This window comes from Marasmius oreades, chromosome 8 (genome assembly GCF_018924745.1).
Source record: "Marasmius oreades isolate 03SP1 chromosome 8, whole genome shotgun sequence".
NCBI lineage: Eukaryota > Fungi > Basidiomycota > Agaricomycetes > Agaricales > Marasmiaceae > Marasmius > Marasmius oreades.
In genome coordinates, this window is record NC_057330.1 from 1,686,142 (window position 1) to 1,705,994 (window position 19,853).

Genomic DNA, 19,853 nt, shown 5'->3' on the forward strand with positions numbered 1-19,853 from the left:
CGACGTCCGAACCACCACAAGAATGGCTGTCTTCGTCTGGACTAGAAGGACTCTGGATTTCGAATACCTCCCAACGCCATTGGTGCACCGGTACCACTATGAATTACCGAACATGGCATAAGGGGGAAAATGAAAAAAAATTATACAGTGTAGTACTAGATAGAGTGTATAATTGTAGTATAGCAGGTATGTGAAGTCCCGTCCAAACGAATGTCCGTGAATAACATGTGCCAATATGAACAGTCATCGCGACAGAAATCTAGAGATTCATCAGTCCGCCGGTCTCTCTCATCTTCGTCTCCCTATCTCTCCGTGTTCTCGCAATTTTCTCAATCTCGCAATTTAACGCCCAGCACCACGCATCCCTCTCCAACTTGCTTCTCGTACGAAATACCGCCATTTTCTTCTTCCGAGCATCCAAGGGTGGGGCAGGGGGGGAAGAAGCAAGAGAGGCATCGGATGCATCCTTTGTTGCCATCTCTTGGCTCTTTGTATGTGATTTATACCAAATCATAAAGAGCCTATCTTCTTCGGGATCATTGGCCTCCAAGCCATCCTGATAACGACGTGCTTCATTGTTGGCATTGGCATTGTATTGTCCGCTCGGTAGTGCTTGCGCCGCAAAGTATCCGGAGCAAACGTAGGCATCCATCAGATTTATCCTCTTTGCCTCTGAGCGACTCAAGGAATTATTAGGCTTGATATGGAACTGGACAATACTCTCCGAGACGATGAACATTTGCACCAACCTAGATAGGAGCACGGGGTCAACATTCGGATAGCCTGGTAACAGATAGTAGAACTGACTTGTATTGTCCACGCAATCCCTGACGCATGAACAGTTTGCCTCCCCTCACTATGGGTTTACATCCCTCCAAAACACACCAATTGTAGAGTAATCCGAGCGCAGGCATAGGAGAGGAGAGGTCGGGAGGTGGTTCAGGGTAAATCACCCGGTCTTTCTCCTGATATGTCTTCGGCGTTACACGAGGACGGAGAGCTTGAGCAAGATCCATTTCATCACGGGCGTCATTCCGATGTCTGAGCTTCCAAAAGTGAACGAGCTCTCTGAGGCGTTGAACCCATTCAATGGCATAACGGCAGGAATATGCCTGCCTAAGTTCAGTACCATACATTTAGGATCGAGGGAATGGAAATATGCCCACCTCAAATCTCACGACATGCCCGTTCTTGAAGAACAGTTCGAACGATCTTCTCATTCTCAACTTAGGTTTATCTTCGGCCGTCACCTTCTGTAACATACCGTCCCCACCCTCATCTTCATCATCCTCAGCGGATACCTCCCCTTCAGACCACGTATGAACCCAATTCTCATCCTCCGGCTCCTCCTTCAGATTATGCTGATGTTGTATAACGGGATGACTCGCGCGTCTCACCACCAATACTTTCCTCAGATCCGCAACCCCGCTCGCGTTCAAGATCTGTCGTGCACCTCTTCGAACCTCTGATTGACGCAATGACTCCGAATAATGTTCGGTGGTACTTCGAGTCAAAGGAAAAGGGCCAATAGGAGTAGGTGGGTTTGCACGCGCCGGAATCAAGGTGAAAAGATTCCCGTCATGAACGCTAAGATAAATCGACTGTCTCGCCTGTCCAAAGGGTTTGATGCGGTCTACGTATCCTTCCACCGCTGGAGGTTCCTCAAGACGAGTCCCGTTCTTCAGAAACAAAAACCTAGGGGAGTGTTCTCCAAGCCGAATTTCCAAATGCGCGGGAACGGTGGACTAAAATGATCGTGTAAGTACCGTAATAACGGACGACGCGTTATAAGAAGCATACTTCTTTTAACACCAGTCCACAAAGCACGGCCCAATTCCTTCGTTTGCCATCCACATCGTCATCTAGCCAAATCCAATCAAGATGAGTTTCTCTTCTCCAGGCCAGTTCCAAAACCCGCCCTTGCGCGACTTGTTTTTCAATTATATGTTTCCAGTCCTGTACAGAACGAAGATTCTCATAGCACAATGCAATAACGTTGTCCCTCGTGAACACCTTATAGACTTCCGCCGTATCAACTGCCGGCATATCGATGTTCACTTTACTATCGACACGGGGATTCCGAACACTAATGGTGGGAGGAAGTTGACCACCGAGATGACGCCTTGTGAATATTATTCAGAGCGACTCGTACGGTATGTGGCCTTCGCACTTACCATAACTGCCACGTCCAGTCGTACGCCCTAGAACGGCATTTGATCTTGAAGATATATACGAACGTGCCCTCTTTAGAGATGTGAATTTGCCATTTCCGCGTTGTGGGGTTATAACGTCTGGACGTAGGTGGACAAGTTATACAGAATGTGAGGTCCACAAACGAATATATCGAGAGCTTGGTTCTGCCGGACTTGAGAGGGATGATATAGGAAAGGTTCTTGTGTCCTCTAACCCATTCTTCACCAGGCATGGTCTGGAAGTGAGAAACATGTAACTGTATTCGCGACGCGATACAGAAAGGAACATACGTAGTTTTCGTAGAATTCGATGCGGTCCATCCGCCAAACAATCATGAACTCTTGCCAATCCTCGTAGTAAAGTTTTCTTGTCTGCCGATGTTTATGCTCGTCGAAAAACCGTGGAAGAGCAGATAGCTGAGAGGAGAAGATTCGAACGAGCATGCGATCTTAATGAGATTGGTTGGTCCTCAGTTTACTGATGGTAAAAGCGAAACCCTTACCTCGCATAACAACGTCGCCCCACTGGAGGTCGGTAACATCCACAGACGCGCTCATTGCTCCTGCGCTTGTATCTTGCACTTCTTCCCCTGATCTCTGCAGGACCTCGCTCGGAGGTGCAGGTTCACGAGGCCCGTTCGACGTAAGGGTTACTGGCGATAAGTCGTAATGAACCTTCTTTCCTTTGCCCTTGTCCTTTGGAGGGTCACCTCGGACAAGTGAGGGAAGCTTGATAATAGGCCTTCTGGGAGTTTCTTGCCTGTCGCTACGTGATGAGTTCAATGCTGGCAGAGAAGGTGGAGAAAGTAATGGGGTTTGAGAGGAAGTACGGGGATCTCCAGAAAAGGTGGGAGAGTGGGTGTGTTGTGTTTCGACTTCAACGTCAATCTTCGCTTGTGAGGAACTGGGCTGAGGCTCTGATGGAGCAGTTACAAATGTCTGCTGTCCTGAAGATAGAACCCTTGAAGCCTCTGGCCTTTCTGAGGGATTAGATGGCGAAGAGATCTGACTTATGGCCGCATCCAGAGGCAGATACGGTACTGTTGTTTCGTTGCAACTAGATTGGAAGGAAGTGGTGCTGGAGACCAGAGAACGTACTGCGGCGGCTTCACTGATGACATTGATTCCAGCTATTTCACCGATTTCAAAACTAGATCCCATCCAACGATTGGGTATCCGTTTTTGCTTCTCCTCGCGACGATTCTTCATGAGGATCACCCAAGTACTCTCTCGCCATCGACGTGCCATTTCTCGACGAACGCATCGCTCTTTATCCTCACCCCAGTCCTCCTCCCTACCTCCTTGATGCAAGAAAAAGGCAAATGCATTCTCCTTGATGATTTGAGCAAGTTGTACGTCGTCTTGTTCTGAATCGTCAAGTCCTCGAAGAAGATTAGCGTGTTTTTTCCCCTTCTTGTTGCTCGACAGTATTTCTGGGTCTGGTAAGACCTTCTCAGGCATTGGCCCTATGAAGAATCTCGGGTTGAGGTGTTCGTCATGGTGGCGAGATTCCATCCTGTAGGCAGAAACTGATGGTCCTGAAGAGCTTGGATGAATAGGTTGTGGCGGGGGTCTGGAGGGTATCTCTAGGGAAGCCATTGAATGACAACGCTGCGGAGAGTAGAAGCACTGAGGGAAACTGAGGAAACGTTAGGATGGTCTGTGCATAACTGACTTTCGTCATTGAGCGCCAATACATACTACATAGTACTGTACCCGTCTCGATCATCAGTTAAACGCCCAAACACTTCGGCAATTGAAGCAGCTATACATAAAGTGTATCTGGCGTATATGAATGAGGTCTACGAGGGTTTTCTGCTCTATTCACACTAGTCTGCGCTGGGGAACTTGGCCCTCGTGTCTGTTCGTAATAACCCAGCCTCCTGACGGCTACCATTCCAACAAAACACTAGGCCCACCATTCAGGCATATTAAACGTGGTGGTGACCCAAAGCTTCAACTTGACATCATATGAACATCCAAAGACAGAACTGGCTACTTCACTTGAAGAGTTGGTATAAATTTCAACATAACGTTTTGATATGCAGGTTGCCTGGGTCATAAAAACGAAACATCTCCGAAGACCAGTGAACACGCTCACTTTTTTGACATGAACCGACAGGAAATAATATGTCCTGATCGTCCATGTCGAAATTTCTCCAAGGATACATGTGTACTTACAGCTGGAAACAGCAGTGAGAGGTGTCAGGCATAGGTCACGCTATTGTCACGCTATATCCCGAGATGCTGATTGGTCCGGAGCAGTTTTCGGAGATACTTCTCTTTTGGGAAGGTGTAGGTGTCAGGGGGATTCCCGCGATCCCCTCCTTTCGGCCATATATCAAGAAATCACCTTGAATCCCTTCAACAGGATTCTTGTCAAATCCTTGTAGGAATGCTCAGTACGACCTTGAGCGGTTCTAGTTGACTCTTTGGACCAGGCAAGATTGAGTCTCACATACGATACAGGTACCTATACTTCTCGAATGATTTTATTCCGATCCCCACCCGATGCCTCAGACCAAATGGCGATCACCAACAATTTGAATCAGCTGGCGCTGAAGGATGCAGTTAAAGTACAGACCCATTCTTGCCAGCCGCCACCATGCCCAATTCAACGGAGGTTGATATACGAGAACGCATATACTGGGCAACTTCTGTTTTAGCGTTTATCGACAACCGAGGTCCACAAACGTCACCAATGCATGCCTTCACTTCTTCTATTGGATCTCATACAGACACATCCGACTCTCGAGTAGAGGCCTTGAACAACTTCTGCATTCTTCTCTCTCGAGGAACCGAGAAAGAATCCCACCATTCCGTCCTGGTGGGTCCAAGGCTCGCCCAGTCTTTTTCAATAGTAGTTGTGGTAAGCCGGTACGAGCTGCAATCGCTGTTGGTTCGATTGCTAGGATCCTCACTCGTTGGTTACCCAGGACTCATGACCCTACCGCTCAAACCAGGCCAGCGGCTCAAAATTACGAGCAGCATATTCGAGTTGACAAGCGAATCATTTCACCTGCTGAATGCGCCACTATTGATGATATACTGTAAGCACACGTTTACCACTTCCAGCTACCCGCATAACCTACGGTTTTTTTCAGGAAGATAGATCCCACTATTGTGGATTTTCACCACTACGTCCAAATGGCGATCAGAGCTCTCAAATGGGGTGCTGAGAACCAATCTCTGCAAGATCAAGTCTCCCTCTTCTTCCTCTCACACTGCTTTCCCAAGATCAAAAGACGGTTCACCTTCGTAGACCGAGCCTACTTTCACGACAACTCTCTCGCTGAATGGAAATATCAAGATGGCGACGAACCATTCGCGGACTCGAAAATACATATTGGTCATCCCGAACTCCAGCAACTTTTGCGAAACCTTCAGATACCGCAAGACGTTAAAAACCGCTTCGACTTCACTGAAGAGTTGTCCACGAAATGGTTCCAAGCTATTCTGACCCTTTTCAAGGTCTATCGGACGGGGTTCGACGACGTCAGGCCTAATATTTCATCCATTCTTTGTGCTTCCACAATGTCATCTTTGTTGCTTCGCAAGATACCGGAGATCTTTTGGAGACTCGAAAGCCTGAACCAAGCTTTAGGCAACTCGCGGTTGAACGGTAAGGTGATTCACCTCTAACTCTTTGAACGAGGGACTGAACCACTTCAAGCCGAACAGAGATGGTACACTGAGAACAAGAGAGATATTCCTGACTCTCCGATAGAGATGTCTGTTGACCCGATCGATAACCTTCAATTTGTTCAAGGGCATGGACCAGCGGACACGTCGTCGGAGCAGGATAGCACATTGAGTCCGGAGGACGAAGACGAGATAAAAGAATGGGAATCTTTATTACTGAACAGTGAACTTGGTATACATACATACGCTGCTCCTATGATCAACCGCACACCACTAAACAGACTTACAGTGGAAAAACTCGAAAAGCAAAGTATCCCCTATCAAAGCCAACTGTTCGTCGCTTCTATTGAATCCGTCAACTCTTGGACGAGGGCTGTTGCAAGTATATGTCGCAGAAGATACCTCTGCCAAGCCCGAATACACCTTGACGTCAAGATCTTTGAGATACCAGGAATGCCCCTACGTGACCCCACACCCTCAGAAGTTGAAGCTCTTCGAAGGAGATGGACACAACAGCTGACTGTTGGACAGCTGTCGAACTTTCAAACAATTCTGGCGACAACACGCGGTTCAAAAACGCCCAGGCCGGGCTGCCATAGTGAAGCGGTTATTATGGCCGTCTTCCTATGCAAAGAAGCGGCTGACGAGTTAGATAAACTTCCTCCAAAGGTCCGCGAAGCATTTCGAGATATCATAGAGGTTGGCCATTATTATGTTCTTGACGGCTCGCCTGCACTTACTACGATCTCCTGTAGTTGAATCAGCACTACAATTATGGTGAACAGGTCTGGTTATTTCCCTGCAGGCTTTTTCTCTCCCTTATTCATAAAATATTGCAGGACTACATACCGATCGGGGTGTCAACACCAATATGTGCAACGTGTCGCCTCTTCGAACGTTCACTTTTCTGGAACGCCCATATGACGTTTGGTTGCGCATCCCGTACCGGAAAATGTGCACCGTGGATTCCACCCTCTTGGACGCCAAAACAGAACTTGATTGAGTTGGAGTCTGCTTTACTAGAAAAATTAATGGATAAACTGCCGCATACGAGCTGGTAGTAGCTTTGGGTTTACTGGCATAATTAACGGGACAAGCATCTCTTCATAATGTAACATCTATCCCATGTATTCTATGGATAAGAATTGTATAATACCGTATCAAGCAGTAGCAAGCATTACTCTAAAAATCTTTTAGAGTGAAAAACACACGAGAACTTGAGCAAAACCTAGCGCCTCGACAGCCAGCCTAATGAAAACTTCCCTGTGGTACGATCTGACGTATCCCGCTTCTTGGACTTCTTCCCAACATTCAAGGTGCTCCATTCCGCATCCTCTTCAAGCGTTGCAGTCACCATCCGCCATTTCTTACGCGGGGGAGATGATCTCACTGGAGAGCTTGAAGAAACAGATGATCGTCCTCCGTAATGTTCTTCATCCTCTTCCATCGAGATGCGCTTTCGGGACGCAGGCGTGACCCTGACGGCATTGGATTCAGGTGTCGTCGTCAATTTGAGCATCGTTATGACAGGTGAGCGGAGTGGACTAGAATCGGTCACAAAGGAAGGTTGAGCATGATCATGGGAAGAAGTGGCAGGTTTTCGGACTTGAAAACGAGAACGAGAAGCAGGCGGCGCAGAATGAATTGAAGTCTTTGTAGCATCAGGGGCATTATGAGTTAAATTGGTTGAGGTGGACTGAACCGCCGCTGCCGGTACGCAGACAGGACTAGCCGAGAGAGGAGAACAAGAGACTTGAGCAGCATTTATTTTCTGTGGCGTGGAAACTTGAGCAGATTGTTCCGGGATGCGTAGAGGTGAACTGTAGAGAATGTGTTGTGGCTGTGGTGTCGTACGAGGAACTGGCAGAAAACGCTTGATTGGAGGTTGAAAGCGATTGAATCTTCGAGGTTCAGGTGTGGTAAAAATAGGAGGTACCCGGAGATGCGACGTTGTTATGTCTTCTGTCGGCACAGTTTCGAGTGGAAGGACCGTAGAGGAAACTGGAACTGCAGACTATTCGAAATAACGTTACGTTGAATACTCGAGGTTTTTGCTAGTGTAGAAAGCTGACCGTTTTGATGGCAGAGTGCGTAAAGCTGTTCTTTGCTTGGACTTTACCGTCAGTTTGCTCTGATGAGTTGCCTGTGATCTTTTTCTGCCTTTGCTTTACGAGCGCATCCGCAACGGTGCTATCGTTTAAATCCCTCTTTGGCTTGAAAATCTCTTTGGTTGCAAGCTTCGATTGGCTTGGAACGATATTTTGGTTCCCTCTTGTGCGGTCGTCTGTCTGTCGAGACTCCAACACCACCGGTTCCGGAATATGTGAAGCAGACGCTGCCGCTCTCGTCGCGGCATTGATCCTAGCAATGTTGAAGGGATTGGGTTTGTACTTCGGTACGCAGTCCGGCTCCTCTCGCATCGAGAAATCAAGATCATTGAAGAGTTCTGTTTCAGAACTTGGGTCACGCGAAGGAGAGGACGTGAATGAGTCGGACGATGCAGAGGAGGAGTCGCCGTCAGAACCAGTGCGGCACACTTTGTCGCGTAAATTGAACGACCAAGAGCTCATGTTGTAAGAGTCAAGACGCAACACGCGCTTGCAGCCTGTCTGTGACGATGCCAAACATGTACAGAACCTCGTTGATCATATAGGACCAGTTACAGTTCTAAGCAAAAGCCTAGTAACTTATACATAACGCGAACAGTGAGTGTGCTACTCAGAATTTTAGTTTTACAGACGCAGCCATAATTAATGAAGCCCTCAAAATTCTACCACCATGCATCCATCTGACTCAAAACTTATCCAACACGTGGAACAGGCCTCAGCAAGATGCAAAGAATTTCTTAGACTTCTTTAGGTCCAACAAGCCGAGTCAGCGTACCTCAGACTGGTCAACGTTCCGTTTACCTAGGTGTGAAACTTGTCAACCTATTTATCTGATCATGAACTACCAAGCTAGCTCGAAGTTTGCCGGGCACAGGCCTAGCTATAGTTTCAACGAATTTGGTATTTTTCTTCTTCCGATGTTCATAAAATCGGTCTTGAAGCAAGTCAACGACAGTTCAGCACTCAGCGCTCAGCGTTCGGACCTCTTTCCGAGCACTTGGTCCACCATCACTCTACAGCTTCCCAGATAATTCATCGGATCGCACAACCGATCGATTTCTTCCTCCTTCATTTTTCCGGTAACATGAGGATTGGATTTCAGCTTGTCAGCGAGTCGACCTTGCACTCCGGATGCATTGCCCTCGTCAATACAGGCTCTGCATGCCTCGTATACCACATCGTGTGCTCCATTACGCCCAAAGACTGGTGCAAGGCCCATCATGACTGCTTCCCCAACAATGAGCCCTTTAGACATATCCAGATTCAAGAGCATACGACTTCATGCATATGTCAAACGTAGGTTAGGCAATGAACAAGGATAAATTAACACTCACTTCGTGTCAACTACCAGGCCATCTAGAACAAACTCTGTCTGTTTCAATGCCCCACTGGCAGCACAAAATGCCTCGGGCACACAACTCCATTCTAGGTGCCAAGGACCTGAGGCACGCTCGAGATCCGAAACCATTGCGTCCTGAGCCGTTGCTGCGTGCTGCCGGAGGAGTTTCGAGCAGGCAAGAATGACTTCGGAGGATATGCTGTTTCGTTTTTGAGGCATGGTAGAGGACGCCCCCCGGTGCGGTACGAAGGGTTCTTGAACCTCCCCAAACTCGGAGGAGCTCATGAGAAGTAAGTCCAAAGCAATTTTTCCAAGCGTTCCCCCAAGAATCTGCGAAACACGTTAGTATATTCAATCACATAACACGAACAATGTCTACAACTTACCGAAAGAAACGAAACACATTCTGCAATACCGTCGCGAGCAACATGCCACGAAATGAGCGGAACCTGTAAGCCAAGTTCCTCCGCCATTTTAGCTCGAACCCTGAGGCCAATATCGCTGGTTCCTAAAGATGCAAGTGTACCTGCAGCCCCACCAAACTGAACCAGCAGCACTCTGGATAACAGCTGCTGCAGGCGTTCATCCTGTCGGTCCAGAGAAGAAAGCCAAACTGCGCATTTGTATCCGAAAGTAATGGGAAGAGCATGCTGAAGGTGCGTACGACCCGCCATGGGTGCATCACGATACTTGGCAGCGAGACCCACCAGTATTATTCGGACCGAGTTGAGTTGACGAGAAATCATGTCAAGCCCAGCTTTGATTTGGAGAATGCTTGCGGTATCCATGATCTAAATCTCAAGTTATCATGATCGCTCCCCAAACTGAGTGGCGTTGAAACACTCACATCTTGAGTGGTAGCACCCCAATGTCTGTCAAAACATGCTTATAGGCAATCACACACTGTGATTTCAGTGGATGAGAACGTACATGTATTTCCCACTTTCCCCACACAACTTATCCAGCTGTCTAACCAATCCCAGGATAGGATATCCGACTATTTCAACATCGTGTTGAAGGCGTTCCCAATCCAGTTTATCCGCAACACTTTGGCAGCCTTCGGCGATCTTCTCAGCAGCATCCGCTGGGATAACTTCTAGCGTTGCTTCCGCCTCTACGTAAAACAACGCAAATATCAAAAGATCAGTGACTGTCTAAAGAAGAAATATATTGAAACATACTTGCGAGGGCTACTTCTGCTTCAATACACCGAGAGATGTAAGCCCTGTCGCCTTTTGAAGATCGAGTTTTATGCCATCGATAATGCTTCCGAGATTGAAAGACCTACTGAATATAGCGCGTATCCCCTCGTTGGTGAATATGGTACGAAAGATTGAGTCGTAAATCGAGACAGATCCGAGAGGATTCATCCTTCGCCTAGCTAGCCTATATACTTGTGCTGGGTGTCGAGAGTAAGCCGGTTTCTTGTTATAGGAGTTTGTTATTAACCATCTGGTGATTCAATGGGTCTGGAAGGGGAACAGAAGGCCCACACACGATGAGCGCGGCATAATGGCAGGTTGTGAGTGTGAAGTGAATTGGCGGACACAACAGAGAGTGAATTGTCGATTGACGCCTTACTCACGACCGTTCAGAAACCAATTGCGACCTGCGACCTTTATTGACGTTGCGTATATACATTGAAAACCAGTGAGAATTAAAGAAGAGACTTGTGAATGAGAAACCCAGAGCTTCTAAGTAGAAACCTACTTCATGACATTTGCATTTGTCATGATAAACAGAGCGCCAGCAAACGGACGAGGATTAACAAGAACTGTCATCCCTTACTTTCCCGCAACTTTGATACCCTCCCTCCCTTCCTCTTCGCTCACACTACCCTCGTCCTCGTCCATCTGCGCCTCATCGAGAGTTGCAGGGCCCCCTTCAGCGATCGCAACATTATTCCTTTCTCTGGTCTCATCGTCTCTTTGAATAGTCTCACGCATAGCTCGAATATCTTCGTCCACCCTCGCAGCCACACGATCGATTCCAGCCTCCGCAAGAGACACGTGTGCACGGTGTTTCGCGAGATGAGCGGATTTGCGTGGTGGGCGTTTAAGACGTCGGCGGGCAACCATTACAGGGACTGAACATTTCTGTTTTGGATTGAATGAGAATACCACTGAATAAATGAAAGGAAAAGAAGGTACCTGAATGAGATAGTGAGACGTAGATCCCAATAAAATGCTAGAAACAAATGAGTTTGGTTCATTCAGCGGTGGCACAGGCAGAACACGACGAGTGACCGGATTATGGAGGGAATGTTGGGAGCACTCACTTCTTCAACTGACCCAACCCACGCGACCCGACTATCAGCATAACAGGCTCATTATAATCAACAATGTCTAGAAGCTGACTTTAGACGTGAACCTGGCTGGTAAATGTAAAACAAACCTAACAACATATGCCTTGCATTCTTAGCATGCCATGCTTGACATGCGATGGTGACATTCAACGTGGTTCGCTGAAGCAAGCTGGTCGCTTGTCTGACCAGGATGTACGCGAGTCCTTGGCGCTAGAAGATGTCCACACGTCAGAAACGATAATAGAACGAAGAAGACGCCATACCTCTTGTTGGCTTCTTAACTTGCCCGTTCGATCAGCGGTGTTTGGTGTCGCTGGATCGACTGTTATCGGGAAAGGAAATCAGGAACGAGTGCGTAGAGCTCAACAGAGAAGAGCACTCACCCCGCGCGTCGTTCTCAACAACAGTAACAATCAACATCTCATCCCCATCTCTAAGCACCGTTCCGATTCCCCATTCGACCGCATACCTCGACTCTTCACTTAAATCACTCCCAACAACGTACATCTTCTTTTTCCTCCCTTCCAACTTCCCCTCCGGATCACCTTGCGTCAAGGTAATCGTACACCGATCGCGTTGGAAATGAGGACGGCTCGTCTTCAGGGGCAGTGGTTCATGATGTCGAACAGACTTTTTGCGTTTAATGCGTCTTCCACGTGGAGCGGTACTCGCGTTGAGCGTGGTTGGAAAGTAAGGTTCGGGTGGTAGGACAACATTGACGCCTTCGCCGAGAGGGTCAATGTCTAACTCGGGTTCGACACCATCAGCAGAAGTGGGATCCGTAAACGCATTAGCCTCAGTGTTCCGCTCAGTTTCCTGATCAAAACCGTCGATGTCTTCATCTGCGCTCCAGTCTTCATCCTCCGTTTCACCATCATAGATGGTTTCGTCGTCGGAGTCGTGATCGGTGAAGGCATTACGAGGATGTATCGACGCATGGACTGAAGAAGCATCGGACTCGACGTCTGACTGAGCTAGTGGGATAGCAGATGGGGCGGGAGACGGATCACGATTACGAAAACGGCGTAAGGAGAAGGGTGACTGTGAACGTGCTCGAGATTGACTTCTGGATGGAGGGTCGGAATGTGGAGGAGCTTGTGAGTGAGAGCGTCCGGATTGAATTGGTGAAATAGGTCTTCCCCTCTCCTTGTCCTTGTCCTTGTCCTTGTCCCTCTCTTTCTCCTTCTCCCTGTCGTCGATACTTGTGTTGGTACTGGTTCTAGAGAGGGAAATAGATGAAAGACCTCCCATGACCGAGCTCAGAGACATTCGGGCGAAGGAGCCCGATGCAGATTTCGCTATGTCTGGGACTCTCATTTCCGGTGCTGTTGAAGCTTGGGTTTGGCTAGATTTGGTGCGCCCGAGTTCATTGTGGTTGGGGGTATCGCTGGACTGAGTAGACGACGATGAGAAGACCTTTGTACCGTTCAATAAAGCATTAGACCATCTTTTCGTGGTGGCGGAATCGGCGGTGGCAGCACGACTTAGTGGTGCACCCTGAACGTAATCGTTGCTCTGTTCACCCTCTGCTCCCCCCAGAGGGTGAACAACAAGTTGGGAATCCGGAGCTGATGTAGCATGGCCAGCGCTTGATGAAGGTCGTTTGCGGATCCAAGAAGTCCGTTTAGTTTTTACTGGGAGTTCGTGTGTCGACATGAGGGTTCTGAATAAAAAGGAAGAACAAACCAAAGCCTGACCCAGACCGGCAATAAATATTGTGATGGAGATCGGTCTGCCATAGCTAATGTCATTTCCTTGGCATATCATATAGAGCACTCGAGCTCGAGGCCCGGTTACAAGCAGATAATGAGTGGAAGGTTTACATACGTATTGGAAGGCTTGGAATCAAATGCTTGAGGACGACTCGGACCAACGTGGTGACTGCGTTCGACATCGCACGACCTGGACAACCGTTGGCGGGGATCGACCCCCCTTTTACAGTCCGAGTTACAGCTAAGTAGGTTATATTGTTATGAAAACTCTTTCATCTGGTGCTTGCAGGGAATCCATATATCTGTCTCAAAAATCGAGTACGGGGACAAGTTTCTCACTAGCTAATATGCGGAATCTGAAAGATTGGGTGCTGACGGTAAGTAGGGGACACCACAATAGAACGAGGTAGCATGCATACAGATACCAAGTGCTAGTACCTTAGAATCAAAGTAGAAGCATACAAGTGCAGCAGCGTTGCACGTGTGGCGGTACTTTCGATCTTAGAACTTCATTCCTCCCAACCCTTCAAGTCTATTACACCACGTTCGTGCATTGGGTTTTCTCTCTGCTGTTCTGGTCGAGCGTCACAACGGCAGCCAAACAATCTACTTCCTCTGCCTTTACTCTCACAGAAGGCCCTTCCTGGCAGTCACCCATCCTTGGCCAGAATGTTACTAATTAACATCACCGGAATCGTTACCGCAAAGGTGCGCGCCGTTATAACATTACAATTGTTTGTGGGTCCTTGTGATGACGCCAATTATCCTAGGTTAGCAATGGGTTCTTCATTCTTGGAGAACCTCCCCGGGATAAGCGCATATCGAATGGGTTTTTTGTTTTCTCTTCTGCTGGCGCGAAAAGAATCAACGTAGAACCTCGTCTCAATGAGCGGAGAGGTAAAAGAGTACCGACCGAACGATTCGCCGAACGATCTCTCCTCAACCCAACTCGCTCTCGCACTTTCCACCCTCGCCGTCAAGTCCTCTAATCATGCCATTACTCCGCTCGTCCTTGGAGGAGACAGAGCGCCTCCAATCCTCTCTCTTTCTGCTTTGGATATTGGACCAGACGGCATCTTTTCATTTCCAAACAATGTCAGTCGCATCGAAGCGCTCAATGCCACCCTTGAGCCTGAAAAGTATGGACTGGACTTCTGGGAGAGTCTTGAAGGCCAACTAATATCAACCCTGGTCCAATTGCATTGGGATTCCCCAACCGTAATTTCTGGGTACACGGAGACTGGCCTGTCACGAATGGACACGCAAAGAATGGTGCAATTCTGAATAAAATCTTGCTATTAAAAGGGTTTAGAGATATGATTCTCAAATCCATGAAAGTGAAGACAATGCCTACAAATACACCATTGCCAGGAGGATGCAAAAATAATATTATAACGTACAAAATTCCTCAGTCCAACACAACCAATCCCTCAAAGCTCTTCCTCATCACCGCCTTCTTCATGACCGTGATTGGATCGAACTTGTCCTCCTCCTCGTCCTTTTCCTCCCTTGCGACTTTCGTCCAGTCGCCCTCCTCCTCTTCCCCACCCATAAAAACCTTCATCATATTCGCGGAGAACCCATTCATCATGGCCACCCCTTCTCTATCACCCTGCACCTCCACCGTACCGTGTGCTGCCAGATCCCAATATACAATCTGAGGCATCTCGTATCCAGCCTCCTCAAAATGCTTTTTGACTGTATCATAGTTGGTTTCCCACACTCCGGACCCCTGCCCACTCGCCACATCAAACTGCATATCTGAGAAGACAAAGAGCCGCTTGATCATGTCCTCCTTCGGTATGTTGTTCTTCACCGCGAGGGGTAAGATCAATTTCAAGAACACGGCCTCGAAATCCGTATTCATGCCCCATTCCGATGTTTCCATCTTCCGTAACGAATCATAGAGTCCAAGGTCCTTATCAAGCTTCACGTAGTGGGGGTCCTGAGAAAACGTGATGAATCCCCTGTCGAAGGGAGGTTTGGCAATTTGAGCAAGAACGAGGGACAAGGCGAGAGCTGGTAGGATGGGCGGAACATGCTTGGCTTTGGTGGAACCACCGTGAGCATACCCCATCGAGCCAGATACATCGCATATAGCAATCGCATTGTCGATAGAGCCCGATTCGCGTAACCTAGCAATTAGAGTGTTCCACTGCTGCTCAATAACCCTCATCTGCGTCTGGGCCAGGCCCGCTTTTAACTCCTGTACCTTCATCTTCGCGCTGGTCGATTCCGGCAAATCACGTCTATTTTTCATGCGATCGCCAAGTTCGATAGCTTTGTGAACAAGTTGGTGAGGGAGTAGAGTAGCACCGCTGATCTGTTTTTTCCCAGACTCTACGGCAACGATATACTTCTCAAATCCGGCCTGGTCGTGCTGGAAAAATCGCTCCATATTGTTCTTCATGCAAACGGACGGGACACGGTTGTATTTGATAGATGACCACTTATTTCCGGCCATGAGGGGTTCTGGGACTTGTGCGACCGCGCGCAGGGGGGTCAAGACCCACCGCTGAAAGTATGAACGTAGTATAGAGAGTGCAGACTCAATCTCGGTCGGAGAGGAGGAGGTACTGGAGAAGTTTTCAACAGATCGGGGAAAGTTTATGGGCAGGGAAGCTCGGGAATGATGGAGGAGAAGAATGATCGCAGAGGTAATATTGGTGTGACGGTCGTGAGAGGCACCTGGAGTTGGTGCCCATTTCCCTGCAAGAGAGATTTTGTACAGCAGCTCTTTCACACGCTGGTCCTTTGGAGGAAGTTTGTTGATTTCGTCCAGGGCGCGCAGGTCCTCTGCCAGCTTTTTTGCAAACAGTCGGGCAACTGTGACATACAGCGCCCGGTATTTTGGGTCGTTGAGCTTTTTGAGGACTTTTGCTTGCTTCGTCTCGCTTTCTTGGGCGCGCTTTTCCTGCGCTCGAGCCTGTTGTTGAGCGTTATGACGCTCATGGACACCCGCTTCAGCTTTCTTTCTGTTTTTGCGATCTGGATATGTGTACGGTAGCTTAGGACGGGTGAAGAAAGCAGGACTGGGATCATCAAGTTGGTCGTCAACAGCAAGTGCAAGGATGTTAAGGAGGTCCTTCCAATAGCCATGAGAGCAGACCTGATCAGGGTGTGCTTTACCGGGGGGACAACTGGGGGAAACGAGCATGGAGAGATTCGCGATTGCCGTTCGAGGGTGATTCTTGTACAACCACCCAAAAGCTCTTCATTATAAGGTGAACGTGAGATTAAAGGAGGAAAATGGTTGGCCAGAATGAATTGCTTACCGGTAGAACCCCTCCTTCTCAGATTTTCCTTCGTGAATGCTTCGCTGTTGCCATATAAGGCGGAGAGTCAAGGAAGCGTCCTCCTTCCACGAGTTTTTCAGGAGGTTCCCAAGATCGTCACCACTCGTGTAAGAATTGAGACCGTTGAAGGCGTCGAGGGTGGCTGAAAGCGTAGAGTCATAAGCCATGGCTGAGTTTTCAGTTCTGGTATGGTGTGCGGTAGATTCGAGAGCATCGATCATTTGATTTATGGGGACCACCGGGACATCTTGCACGTCTTTTGTAGAGGATTCACTTGCAGGAGGTAAGAGGAGGTCGAGATAATTGGGATCGTATAGCTCTGGAATATGGGGAAGAGTGAACTTTTGGTTCTGATTACTGGAGGCCATGATCGATATCGTGGTTATCGTGAGGGATCGACCAGCCTTTATAAGATAGGAGGCATATTCAGAGATTCAGAGTGACACACTGAGCGGCACCGACGAGGGTCCCGCAATCAATCTGACTACTACGCGACTAACAACATGTAGACCTGCCAGACCTGTCACCGCGTTTCTTCATCTCCGTCTTCTTGCAATCCAAATATCTGCCATACGAGGCCTACCTGTCCAAACGGCCTCTCACTACCAAGCAACGTAGAAGCAGCCTCATATTTGTTCTCCTTTCTCCTGACTTGCTCGCAAATGTTCTCATATGTTTTAGCCATTTTTGCTAACGCAGCGTGGTGAATCTTGGTCTGCAACCGCTGTACGGTCAGATACGAGAGGCGAGGTGATTGCACCACATCCGACATCGATAACCAACGAGAGAAACTCCGCAATCCTGCTTGAAGTTGTTGAGGTTGGGTGGCAAACACTCGAGAGAGTGGTTCCTTGTATTGTTCGTCAGACGCGGCAATTTTCCTGTAACGGAACGAAACTTACAGAGTCATCGTGTTTTTCACACGTTAAGGCGATTTCTTCGAGGCCTGCATCCATCATGATTTCATGGTACTAGAAACCTCTTTGAATACCGACAACAGTTTCGGAACACAAAGAGAACCTCACATGTTCTTCGATCAATATCGCCACTCGTGAGTCTATAGCTTCTTGTACTACAGCCTGTTTGGCTTTTGTGAATTCGAAGGGTTCGATCACACTCTGTTAAATGGTTATTCATTGACAAAAAGTACAGAGCAGGCCAAAGAAAACTTACCAACAGGTAACTCAGGCAGTTGAGTACGAACACCTGTATGTCCCATCTGGGTTTTATTACTTTCTTCTGCTCTGCTGCATTGATACACATCTCAATCGCCGGGTCGACCATGATGTCCAAGGCCTTCTTGAAACCGGCTACTTGTTCTTCCGTATCCTCGTCGCCAAGCAAAGAGGATTGGTACACCGACATAACTTCGCGCAGAATTTGGGTATGGTCAAGTATTGGTATTGGAGGTGTGACGGAGGGGTCTTCATTGTCCTGGACACCTGTCAAAATCCAGGCCCAGTGCACAGATAAAAGACGGGAAATAACTTACTAGTCCAATTCGAAGAAGCGCCCTACATTGCGCCTCGATGGAGTCGAAAAACGTTTGGTATGCTAGATCAGTGGTCCTAAAGGGCGAAGAGATAAGCGAAGTAACAACTCGGATCATTGTAACTCACTCTGTCAAAACCTTACACAACACAGCGTCAGGTCCAATAGTGTTTTTCATGGTCACCACGTAAAACTGTAATAGATTCGCGATCTTATACAAGACAATACTGCTTTCTTGGGATCGGATAGTCTGCTGAATTCTTCCCTATGATACACATAATTCAATCGTTTGAGAGAGTCAAATCGATCTAGACTGACCTGTAGTGGGACACATAGACGTTTAACGGCAAGATCCATCAACTCTTTCATCCACTCCTCCTCTTCAGAATTCTTCTCGCGAAAGATTCGAGCGCTTCCAACCATCCTCCCGTCACTCTTGACACCGAACAAACTTTCGAGAAATTCGCGCTCGGCTGCAATCGATTGGTGAACCCAAGCTAACATATCACCTACGTAGCGCATCGGATCGTGTGCATGAAGCTCGATGGGCCGTGGAAGACCAGAAGGACCACCTCTAGTCAGGGCCGTGAGGAAGTGACTTTGCAACGCGGATTGACGGGTTTGAGAAAGGGATGATAGCGCTTCACTATAGGGGTAGGCATTAGCAAGTCATGTTGGCGATATCGTGATAGAAACGCACGTCAGAAGTTCGGGACGTTTTCGGAGTCTAGTGACAGCTTCACGCATGGTGGGGCTTATTTCGAGTTGTGCATCCCGTCCAACTTGTACAAACTCGTATGAACACCACCGGAATATCCTCTCGTAGCCTTGCTCCAGGTAAGATGAAGTTGATGCAATAATATCAAGACTAAGAATCGTTAGACTTGCATGTAAATTGAGAATAGATGATCCCACCCAGCTTTCGTGGGGCCATCCTCCCCGGTCATGAGAACCCGACAATCCTCTCTGATTTGTTCAGTTTTGTCCATAGCCGCAAAGAACTCCTTCCCGACAGGGACGTCTCTAGAAGTAACCGCTTGGATTTCTTCTTCTGTAAGAGTGAACCGCGATAGAAACAACGAGATGATTGATTGCTTCGTTTGTACTCCCTGTCTTCCCCGCGCTCAGCAGCAGCCAGAAACGGAGAACACGAGCACTTTTTTGCGTACCTTTCTTCCCTGAGGCTCCCTGCCTTTTCAAGTAAGGCTTTGCTGGCCTCATTCGTGGACTGTAGTTGCTTTTCAGCTTCGTCGCAACACTTGTGCATGAAAGCGACATGATTCTGCAAGGTAGCTAATCTCTACAACCAATGAGAAACAGTATTAAGGAAGACTTCAGGAATCATGACGCACTGAATCCAGTTCCTTGAACACTTCAAGAAATTGGTGGCTTCCTTCAGCCAGCTGTTTCTCCATGTCACGCTTCAGGTGTTTCCTGGCTCTGGCAGCGGTTTCCCCTGGCGTTGACTCGACATAGACTGGCGAAGGCTTCCCCAGAGATGATTCTCCACGCGACCTGCCATCTTCCCCCGCTGCCGCTCCCTCTGTAGAAGATCCGTTCGTGGCATAGAGCTCAGATAGAGTCTGCAATGCCTCTCGTGTTGCCTGATCATCGAAATTGGTACCGAGAACTTTGTAAAGCCGTAGGTGTATAGGGTTACGAGACTGAGTCCCAGTTTGGTATGCCTTTCTTTCCTCGTTTGAAGAAGAAGAATTGGTATGAGAGGGTCGGGAATCTTGAGGCATGACGGTTTCAAGTAATAAGACCG

General features: G+C 48.2%; 8 protein-coding genes across 11 annotated transcripts; 2 read left to right on the forward strand and 6 right to left on the reverse strand.

The window, feature by feature from the left end:
• Positions 1 to 65: 65 nt before the first annotated feature.
• E1B28_012485 (uncharacterized protein) lies at positions 66 to 3,865 on the reverse strand. Its single transcript, XM_043157601.1, has 7 exons — positions 2,696 to 3,865; positions 2,484 to 2,641; positions 2,175 to 2,428; positions 1,801 to 2,122; positions 1,167 to 1,745; positions 808 to 1,112; positions 66 to 749 (listed from the first exon to the last, which is right to left on the reverse strand). Exons 1-7 carry the CDS (start codon positions 3,789 to 3,791, stop codon positions 260 to 262), a joined length of 3,204 nt encoding a protein of 1,067 aa, XP_043004968.1. The 5' UTR covers positions 3,792 to 3,865; the 3' UTR covers positions 66 to 259.
• A 914-nt stretch (positions 3,866 to 4,779) lies between these two features.
• On the forward strand, positions 4,780 to 6,960 carry E1B28_012486 (uncharacterized protein). Of its 2 annotated transcripts, XM_043157602.1 has the most exons (7): positions 4,780 to 5,069; positions 5,129 to 5,242; positions 5,301 to 5,814; positions 5,866 to 6,066; positions 6,124 to 6,533; positions 6,590 to 6,619; positions 6,674 to 6,960. In XM_043157602.1, exons 3-7 carry the CDS (start codon positions 5,340 to 5,342, stop codon positions 6,893 to 6,895), a joined length of 1,338 nt encoding a protein of 445 aa, XP_043004969.1. In that variant the 5' UTR covers positions 4,780 to 5,069; positions 5,129 to 5,242; positions 5,301 to 5,339; the 3' UTR covers positions 6,896 to 6,960. The 2 variants fall into 2 exon arrangements, with proteins under 2 accessions (XP_043004969.1, XP_043004970.1); XM_043157603.1 differs by having other exon boundaries at positions 5,297 to 5,814; positions 5,866 to 6,533.
• Positions 6,961 to 7,062: 102 nt separating this feature from the next.
• On the reverse strand, positions 7,063 to 8,404 carry E1B28_012487 (uncharacterized protein; the record flags this gene model as incomplete). The annotated part of the gene is made up of 2 exons (XM_043157604.1): positions 7,063 to 7,848; positions 7,907 to 8,404. The coding sequence occupies 2 exons, from the start codon at positions 8,402 to 8,404 to the stop codon at positions 7,063 to 7,065; spliced, it is 1,284 nt and encodes a 427-aa protein (XP_043004971.1).
• Positions 8,405 to 8,707: 303 nt separating this feature from the next.
• Positions 8,708 to 10,856, reverse strand: E1B28_012488 (uncharacterized protein). The gene is made up of 6 exons (XM_043157605.1): positions 10,570 to 10,856; positions 10,463 to 10,513; positions 10,212 to 10,395; positions 10,129 to 10,153; positions 9,668 to 10,072; positions 8,708 to 9,611 (listed from the first exon to the last, which is right to left on the reverse strand). The coding sequence occupies exons 1-6, from the start codon at positions 10,649 to 10,651 to the stop codon at positions 9,273 to 9,275; spliced, it is 1,086 nt and encodes a 361-aa protein (XP_043004972.1). The 5' UTR covers positions 10,652 to 10,856; the 3' UTR covers positions 8,708 to 9,272.
• A 209-nt stretch (positions 10,857 to 11,065) lies between these two features.
• E1B28_012489 (uncharacterized protein) lies at positions 11,066 to 13,242 on the reverse strand (the record flags this gene model as incomplete). Its single annotated transcript, XM_043157606.1, has 6 exons — positions 11,066 to 11,377; positions 11,432 to 11,468; positions 11,560 to 11,626; positions 11,676 to 11,796; positions 11,850 to 11,908; positions 11,970 to 13,242. The coding sequence occupies 6 exons, from the start codon at positions 13,240 to 13,242 to the stop codon at positions 11,066 to 11,068; spliced, it is 1,869 nt and encodes a 622-aa protein (XP_043004973.1).
• A 541-nt stretch (positions 13,243 to 13,783) lies between these two features.
• E1B28_012490 (uncharacterized protein) lies at positions 13,784 to 17,031 on the reverse strand. Its single transcript, XM_043157608.1, has 2 exons — positions 16,574 to 17,031; positions 13,784 to 16,510 (listed from the first exon to the last, which is right to left on the reverse strand). The coding sequence occupies exons 1-2, from the start codon at positions 16,960 to 16,962 to the stop codon at positions 14,707 to 14,709; spliced, it is 2,193 nt and encodes a 730-aa protein (XP_043004974.1). The 5' UTR covers positions 16,963 to 17,031; the 3' UTR covers positions 13,784 to 14,706.
• E1B28_012491 (uncharacterized protein) lies at positions 14,184 to 14,582 on the forward strand (the record flags this gene model as incomplete). The annotated part of the gene is made up of 1 exon (XM_043157607.1): positions 14,184 to 14,582. One exon carries the CDS (start codon positions 14,184 to 14,186, stop codon positions 14,580 to 14,582), a length of 399 nt encoding a protein of 132 aa, XP_043004975.1.
• Positions 17,032 to 17,034: 3 nt separating the features above from the next.
• Positions 17,035 to 19,847, reverse strand: E1B28_012492 (uncharacterized protein). 3 transcript variants are annotated; one of them, XM_043157610.1, is made up of 11 exons: positions 19,438 to 19,847; positions 19,255 to 19,385; positions 19,001 to 19,194; positions 18,786 to 18,953; positions 18,404 to 18,731; positions 18,214 to 18,350; positions 18,087 to 18,162; positions 17,768 to 18,028; positions 17,620 to 17,712; positions 17,497 to 17,565; positions 17,035 to 17,444 (listed from the first exon to the last, which is right to left on the reverse strand). In XM_043157610.1, exons 3-11 carry the CDS (start codon positions 19,072 to 19,074, stop codon positions 17,118 to 17,120), a joined length of 1,533 nt encoding a protein of 510 aa, XP_043004977.1. In that variant the 5' UTR covers positions 19,075 to 19,194; positions 19,255 to 19,385; positions 19,438 to 19,847; the 3' UTR covers positions 17,035 to 17,117. The 3 variants fall into 3 exon arrangements, with proteins under 3 accessions (XP_043004977.1, XP_043004976.1, XP_043004978.1); XM_043157609.1 differs by having other exon boundaries at positions 19,001 to 19,198; XM_043157611.1 differs by having other exon boundaries at positions 18,786 to 19,194.
• Between the last annotated feature and the right edge of the window lie 6 nt (positions 19,848 to 19,853).

Bases quoted from the DNA above. Each gene is read 5' to 3' on its own strand.
- E1B28_012485 (XM_043157601.1), bottom strand. From the start codon at position 3,791: ATGGCTTCCCTAGAGATACCCTCCAGACCCCCGCCACAACCTATTCAT. The intron at 2,429-2,483 runs GTATGTTCCTTT...TCTCACTTCCAG, and splicing joins TCGAATTCTACGAAAACTAC to ACCATGCCTGGTGAAGAATG. The intron at 750-807 runs GTCAGTTCTACT...GCTCCTATCTAG, and splicing joins GGATTGCGTGGACAATACAA to GTTGGTGCAAATGTTCATCG.
- E1B28_012486 (XM_043157603.1), top strand. From the start codon at position 4,798: ATGCCCAATTCAACGGAGGTTGATATACGAGAACGCATATACTGGGCA. The intron at 5,815-5,865 runs GTAAGGTGATTC...AACCACTTCAAG, and splicing joins AGGCAACTCGCGGTTGAACG to CCGAACAGAGATGGTACACT. The intron at 6,534-6,589 runs GTTGGCCATTAT...GATCTCCTGTAG, and splicing joins CATTTCGAGATATCATAGAG to TTGAATCAGCACTACAATTA.
- E1B28_012488 (XM_043157605.1), bottom strand. From the start codon at position 10,651: ATGAATCCTCTCGGATCTGTCTCGATTTACGACTCAATCTTTCGTACC. The intron at 10,514-10,569 runs GTAGGTCTTTCA...GATCTTCAAAAG, and splicing joins GGGGATACGCGCTATATTCA to GCGACAGGGCTTACATCTCT. The intron at 10,396-10,462 runs GTATGTTTCAAT...TGTTTTACGTAG, and splicing joins AGCAGAAGTAGCCCTCGCAA to AGGCGGAAGCAACGCTAGAA.
- E1B28_012490 (XM_043157608.1), bottom strand. From the start codon at position 16,962: ATGGCCTCCAGTAATCAGAACCAAAAGTTCACTCTTCCCCATATTCCA. The intron at 16,511-16,573 runs GTAAGCAATTCA...CTTATAATGAAG, and splicing joins GAGAAGGAGGGGTTCTACCG to AGCTTTTGGGTGGTTGTACA.
- E1B28_012492 (XM_043157609.1), bottom strand. From the start codon at position 19,830: ATGCCTCAAGATTCCCGACCCTCTCATACCAATTCTTCTTCTTCAAAC. The intron at 18,954-19,000 runs GTGGGATCATCT...AACGATTCTTAG, and splicing joins GATGGCCCCACGAAAGCTGG to TCTTGATATTATTGCATCAA. The intron at 17,566-17,619 runs GTGAGGTTCTCT...AGAGGTTTCTAG, and splicing joins CGATATTGATCGAAGAACAT to TACCATGAAATCATGATGGA.